Below are 7518 nucleotides of genomic sequence, written 5' to 3'. Positions count from 1 at the left end.
AATGTTAATGATTTTATGATTTATTGTTTTAATGTATATTTATCAAATTTTAGTGTATTTGTTTTTTTAATGTAGTGTCAATTCATTTATTATGAATGCACCACAACTCCTCGATTGCCACGGATACAAAAGTGTATATTCAATAAAGATTATTATGTTATTATTGTTATGTTATAAATGTTTATACATGAATTTCATTTAAACTAAACCCAGTAACTATTTACACTAACTAAACATTTGGAGCTGGATATCAAATAGCAAGTTTTTTTACTGAAAAGTACAAACAAAATGATATTCCTTCCTCTTTTTTAGGTCATTGATGAAGCCGATAGGATGATGGATAATATATCAAAGAATTGGATTAAAGAGGTAGAAAAGTGTGCCTATCCTGGTGAACCATTCAGACCAGCACCTAGCATTGTTACACCTTCAAGGTAAACAAACTAATATTCTGCTTCAAATTTCCATTTAGTTAAGATTTATACATTACAATCTAAAACTAATCAATTTGCTTAGGGAAGCAACAATAATTTTTCAAATGTATCTCACAAAATGCAATGGCAAATGTATACAAAATTAATTAAAACAAATTATCAGTAATTTTGATTTGGTAAACAACCACAAAAAAAATGAAATAATAATAATAATAGTTTAATCTTAAATGGAGGAATGGAGAGCAAAACACAAGTACTTTTACGATCTATGAACATATTCTCATCATTCATGTGAGACTTTCTCACTCAATTGATACTATACGTATATTTGGTATTGTGTTATTATGTATTGTTATTGGTACGTTAAAAATGATTATAATTTGAACTATTTTTTTTCTTTCAGTGTATCTATCAAGTTTCCACCAGTAAGTAAACATTCAAATTGCTAAACATCTTTTAGATAGGGGAATTAAGGTGTTGGTGTAGTGTTAATTTTCATGGATCCTGTTCCTAAGGAACTGACTTCCTGGCGCACTTGTTTATGTGTGCTGGTTTGTCATTTTTTATTGTTTATTCAGTACCAAATACAGCAACAACTGTAATACAGTAAAGAAAACTGAAACTTACACCTAGAAGGTAAAAAATGGATTATCTTCTATGAATTTTATAAGTAATAGATAAGTAATATTATCAAAAAACATGTTACTTTCTTTATTTTAAAAAGTTCTATTATAATATATAAATAGCTTATACTCCCTTCTAATCCATATGAAATAAGAAAGTGTTTTTAAAGAAAAATATTTTCTATTTAGCAATTATATAACTTCAGTCTTGTAGTATAACTCAATGTTGTGTCATTATGAATATTATTTACTATTTTCTATATTAGTTGAGGAAGTGCTTGGAGTATTTTGTGATCATGAATGTAAGAGTGAAGTACTGGAGGGCAGTGGTTTCATTTAGGTTTTAAGCTATTATTTATATTATTATTGTGATTGTTATTACTATTATCATTATTTTTATTATTAGTAGAAGCCCATCTTTGGGACACCCTAAAGGGCCACTTTTTGTGGCGCAAAACGAGAGGAAGTATATCTTTCAACACTATGTCCAGCCCCTATTTAGGGGACACTTCTGTTGCAGCATCAATTTTAAGATTGACATGCAAAATATTTCTTTTATTTAAAATGGATTTTAAAATTTGTTTTAAAATTCTGGCACTGCAGAATATTAAAAATATTGGCATCTTAAAGAAGTGCTAACAAAATTAACATGGGCTGTTAATTTAAAACTGTTACTCTACCATTGGCGCCCCTTCAGTGACTTCTCCACAACCCAGGCCCATTGATGGAGTATCATGCATAGATCTGTTGATCAGTGAATGTAATTTTGAAACAATAAAAAACATCAATTATTAGTGCAACAGTTCCTCAAATTATTTTTCAGCTTCAGAAATTACTGTTTTCTGCAACATTATCACAAAACCCTGAGAAATTGACACAGCTGAATTTATTTCATCCTGAACTATTGACCTCTGTTATAAAGACTAAAGGTCATGAAGAAATGCCGGGAGACCATGACAACAAAGGAGAGTTTGTTGGAAAATACACTACTCCAGTAGAATTAACAGTAAGTTCTCCAGTAGAATTAACAAGAAGTTACTTCAGTTGCACAGTGAAGCAATAAACGATATATAATCTTATTGATAGTTTGGAGTTGAGTTTGAAGTGAAGCTGAGTGGCTTGGTTATTTAGATGCTTGCCTTCTAATTTCAGGGTCCTGGGTTCGATCCTGTGGCAGCAGGATGTTTTGTCATGACTAAGGCGAGACTTTTTATACCGTGTTTTGCAAACTTAATTTTTCATCAGATGAAGGCAAAGAAAATGAATATAAAAATTTGTTTTCTTATTTAGCAAATAACATCCAGGTGGAAATAAATTGGTGAATGTAAACTGTGTGGTAATGGGATGGTTAAATGCTTTATATTTATATAATTAGGGAAAAAAATATACATAACTTATTTTTGGAGATTTCAAGGCAGTGACAGGTGTAATAAATATAAAGAAAAACTTTTATTTTTTTTCTGAAATTTCCATTTTTCGTGGCGATGGGTGCGCTAATTGTCCAAAAAAAGTTAAATTTTATTTTTGTTTGAAATCATCATTATCCGTGGGTGGCGGATTCGCTAAACAAGGTACAGTATAAAAAAGTCTTGTCTAAAACCACTCCACTCAATAATTCTCATGAGACTTAGTTATTAAAGCATAACTGGGCCCTGTGGGAGGTCAGTAGATATCTACTGAACAGGATACAAGCTCTTGAATTTTTGTTGAAATAAAGATGGAATGCTGTTCATTCTATGGTTAGCACATGTTAAACATATGTTGAACTCGTGTACAGTATATAGACATGATACATGTACGTCTATTTCAGATGATCGTTTTATAGCTATTTGTTTACTATCCATGTTTGTATTGGTAGTTTATCCTTTGTGTATTTATTCAACTATGATGTATTCATAAACAATTTTTAGAATTTTAGTTTACTATTTTTGAAAAAACCAATTACAGTATCTAATGTTTTCTAAAAACCGAAAGGTCCACTGATTAGTCTCAGATAAGATAGTATAATACATACTCCAAGTGTCGAAATGCATGCCATCATGTCTGGATTAAATATTTCAACATCAATTATGTCATCATCACTGATGATGACATAATTAATGTTGGAATGTTGAATCCCGACACGATGGCATGCATTTCGATACTTGGAGTATGTATTATACTATCTTACAGTATTTTTTCTAAATACTTGTATTCTTTAATAATAATTTCCTCATCTTGTGATACTAAATTAAGTGACCTTTCTTTTATTTTTAAAGGAATTTATGATAAATTGTACAGCAGGTGAGAAACCTCTGATAATTTTACACCTGATTCTAAAACTGTCCTTCAACAACATACTTTGCTTCACAAACACTGTAGAACAGACACACAGGTGAGCCATCCAAATGGGAACACTGCTAGTTTATAGAACAATATTTATAGAGCGTAAACCTTCCAAAAACCAGAGGATCCACTAATAGAACAAAAACGCAGTTACATTTCTTTTTGGACTAACTCTTCCAAGTACATTGATTTTCAGAGCTCTCCCCTGGTTCTCAGCTTCCAGACTGCTGTTTCAAAATTTGAACTGAGATACTGTGTCCGATATTTGAAAAAGGATTTAAACATCTTGTGTGAATTGTCCGATTTCCTTGTGAATCAATCAAATGTGACGATGATGAAAAGTTATGGTTATTATAGGGTGTCAGGGGTCAATTTGTATAAGCTACCTAAGGAATATAATTGTTGCCTTACAATTGGATCATTAGTATGTGAGCGGTATGTTAAAATGAATCTGCATATTTTCTCAAAGGTTGTACCTGCTTGTGAAGGCCATTGGTGGTATCAAAGTTGAGGAATTCTCCTCTCAACTATCCAAGTTGAAGAGAGCCGAGATCCTGAAGAAGTTTAAAGCTGGCAAAATACAAATGTAAGTAAATGCTATTGCTGACTATACTTCAGTAGTGTTGCTAGTGGGGCACTAAAATTTTGCCAATATGCATGTTTTATGAAATGATAGCTAGTTAGCTGACCTAAATTGAAGTATTTATTTCAGACCTTAAAAATAATAATCATGATTGGACCATACTCCCATGGTGGAGTAGGAATATGTGTTGATTAACATCTGAAATTTTTGGTATTTTTGGTACTGGATCCACCCGAGTTGGCTCCCCAGTAAACACAATTGTGGGAAGCGGGGCACAGAAAACAATTTATTTGATGTATGCGCGAGATTGAAATCAACAGAATAATACTTTTATATCCTATCTTAGAGCTTCCAGGGGGCTTTACGCATTGCAAGATTTAATTTCATAATCATAACAGATATTAATTTTTCCGTCAGATTGATAGCATCTGATGCAATGGCACGTGGCATGGATGTTGATAATGTACGCTGCGTTATCTCATATGATGTGCCACCGTTCATCAAGACATATATCCATCGTGTTGGTAGAACAGCTCGTGCTGGCAAAGCTGGGATAGCATTCTCTCTGGTACAGAAGTCTGAGGTAAGGTAGAATATTTAGTGCAAGTACCGTACATGCTTGAATAAGCGCCGCACCAAACATTATTTTTTTAACTAAGCGCCGCTCTCGATTTATTGCTGCGGCGCTTAATCGATAGTTATAATTACCCTGTGTGTAATGAAATACTTTAAGAAACAGAGTTTTAAATACAATGTATACAGTGTTAAAATGAAAACACAATGAACAACACAATTAAGACACAAGCATTTCTTTGAACATTTATTTACGATGACATAGGACCTATAGTAGGCCTACTGAATTGCGGGGATACGTGAGATAGGCAACATGGGTACGGATATGGAAAGCACCACGCCAATATTTTTTATAAGCGCCGCTCTCAAAAATATAAGTGCCACAACGATTATTCAAGCATTTACAGTATTTAATATTTTCTTGTAGTACGCTGCTGCCTTCAACATGTTCAAGATTTTGGAGCTTAATATGTGTATGATCTGAAAGGTAGTTGTGGAGTATGCTTGGGATTGAAGCTTGGGTATCTAAAGGGGTTCCAAAGTCTTTCAGTGAGCCTCATAATCCATTGAAAGTATACATTAGAGCTATCTATACTAGAAAATAAAAAAAAATGTTATAGAGTACAATTCTCAAATGTTTTTAAAATGTACACTCATTGAACTGCCCTCTCTGGATACGTGCCTGCGTATGTATGTTAGAAACAAATATGATAGCTATAAATTTTTTAATTTAGGTTACAAAGTTTAAGTGTATGCTGTCGAATGTTGGCAAGAAAGATGTCCAGACACACCGAGTAAAACGTGAACAGCTGGCAGCTCTCGAAGATCAATATGAGAATGCCCTCTATCAGCTCAAGTCCATACTGAAGGCAAGTGTACCTAATGTCTCATAAATTCAATGTTTATTGCCTCGCATCTCTGTGATCCACATTTGACCTAGGCATGTAAATATTTTGTCTCCCTTTTTTCATATACTTTTGTCTTATTGAATAAAGTGATTGTATATCCAACATGTTAATATCATTTTTTTGTGTTTTCAGGAGGAGAAAAGTGCTCAATATGCAATGTAAAGATGGTGCACCATGATTTAACCAAGTTTCGATGATTTAAAACGCATCCAATTTATTTGACTTTCGATCAAATATTATGTAATATGACAGATGACAATTTTTGTATTTAATTTGTCTTTTCGGCCTCCTGTGGGGATGCAGGAAAAATTAATGTGATACGACCCTCCATTATGGAGTATTGAATTTTTAAATAACATGAGGTCAAGAATTTAGCCTCAAAGCTTATTTAATTTTTGTTGGTTACGCACCACTGACTTAGTTTGTTTGCCATCACTTCAAGATGTCTACTGATTCGTGGAAAAGGTGTATTATAATAAAAAATATTTCCAACATTTCAATGCTTAGTGGATATAATGTTTTGGTGGAAGTATATAATGCGTAAATCTCATAATAATTTAGTATTTCGAAAAATTGTTTGGAGTATATGATCACTTCCCATGGTAAATTACATCCACAGGGTGCCCCTAAGACAAAATCTCAAAAATGGATAAATTGCGTTCTTCCAATCACGACAGCCTGAGTAGATTTGGCCTACTGGTTAAAATGTAAAATTTAAGATTTTATATTTAAATCATAGAAAATCACAAATTTATATTCAGTACATTCTGGACTGCCTTGGAAATGTGAACCTTCTATTGGTTGGTTAGTTATACACGCCATTCGCAACACCCCAACTACTGGATATAAGGCCTGAAAAATTTACATTTTACTTGAATTAAAATACAGTATTATATGCTTATTAATTAGATATCTTTTCAATTTCCTTTAATTCTTTTTCCACTTCCTGTTGATGCTGTTTGATCACATACCGTACCATTCATGGGCTCTTCTTCCGATTCCGTATTCATTCTCTCAGTGCTGGTGGCCATTTTTGACTTTCTTTTTAGATGTACTGTATCAAAATGTGTTCGTAAGTTTTAAGCTCTTAGTTTCCACGATTAGGCTACCCACTCCATTAAAGACCTGTTATTTTTTAAAGCATTTGTTAGAATAATTAAATAATATTTCATTAATAAAAGAGTAATAATTAAAGTAATAAGTTTTTGCTTTAGTGTAATTTTGGAATAACAAAATATAATACAATTATATATGCCTTTCAATAAGGGTTATAAGAATCAACGTACATGTATATCCTCTCTGTAATTGATTTTTGATTAACCATACATTGTGACATCAAAATAATTATAAAAGAACTCAAGAGTATACGTTATCACAGTTTATCGCGCAGCCGATTTAATTACAGTCCCTTTTTGATTAGGCCTAATACAAATTTTTTAAAATTGTAAAAAATTTGAGAAAGAAAAGAAAATTAAAGTACATTCAAATTTTAAGTCTGAGAGTGCCATTTCCGGCCATCTAGAGGTGACATAATCGTAAATTTTCCTACCTCAGTCCCAACCGTGGTGGGGCTGAGGTGATATAGATCCTCCATCTGTCAAACTTCCCTCTCTGGGGCCCTCTATTTCAAATTCCTGTATCTGCCAACAACAATAAATACAGAAGTGTCGAACTGCAGGCAGTTCCACAATGATCTGTGCGTGCAAGTAGGTACCTGTGATCTCAGGGAGGTCCCTTGTCGGATATAGGGCGCGTTCAGTATCGTACATGCGTAGCGATTGCTATGTGCAGTTTATATTTTTTGAACGATGATTGATAAAACAACATTTATTAATTGAATTTTCTTGAATTTCTTATGAAACACTTTTTTTATAAGTAACTTTCGGCGAATTACCGTACATACGTGATTGACTGCAGTCGAAATACAACAGTATTTCCTTTTATTTTAAAAACTATTTATACACAACTAATAATTACCACTTCAAAATATTATAATTATTATTTAACTGTAACACAACAGCAAACATGCACTCGACCATGATTACAAAATTTAAAATCAATTATATAGCTCC

General features: G+C 32.7%; 1 protein-coding gene across 1 annotated transcript in view; it reads left to right on the top strand.

The window, feature by feature from the left end:
• LOC117103576 (ATP-dependent RNA helicase DDX51-like) overlaps nt 1-6939 on the top strand; it is an 18541-nt gene extending 11602 nt beyond the window's left edge. The window contains exons 7-14 of the mRNA XM_033244158.1: nt 313-434; nt 838-859; nt 1881-2063; nt 3316-3431; nt 3852-3968; nt 4383-4548; nt 5273-5407; nt 5579-6939. Of these exons, the coding sequence (XP_033100049.1) occupies nt 313-434; nt 838-859; nt 1881-2063; nt 3316-3431; nt 3852-3968; nt 4383-4548; nt 5273-5407; nt 5579-5608 (891 nt within the window). The 3' untranslated portion in view covers nt 5609-6939. The remainder of the gene's footprint in view (nt 1-312; nt 435-837; nt 860-1880; nt 2064-3315; nt 3432-3851; nt 3969-4382; nt 4549-5272; nt 5408-5578) is intronic.
• Nucleotides 6940-7518: the final 579 nt, after the last annotated feature.

This window comes from Anneissia japonica, unplaced genomic scaffold (genome assembly GCF_011630105.1).
Source record: "Anneissia japonica isolate Jap-2015-1 unplaced genomic scaffold, ASM1163010v1 scaffold6792_len961167_cov158, whole genome shotgun sequence".
NCBI classification, from domain to species: Eukaryota; Metazoa; Echinodermata; class Crinoidea; order Comatulida; family Comatulidae; genus Anneissia; species Anneissia japonica.
Note: the sequence above shows the minus strand (reverse complement) of the source record. Positions and strands in the feature narration are given on the sequence as shown.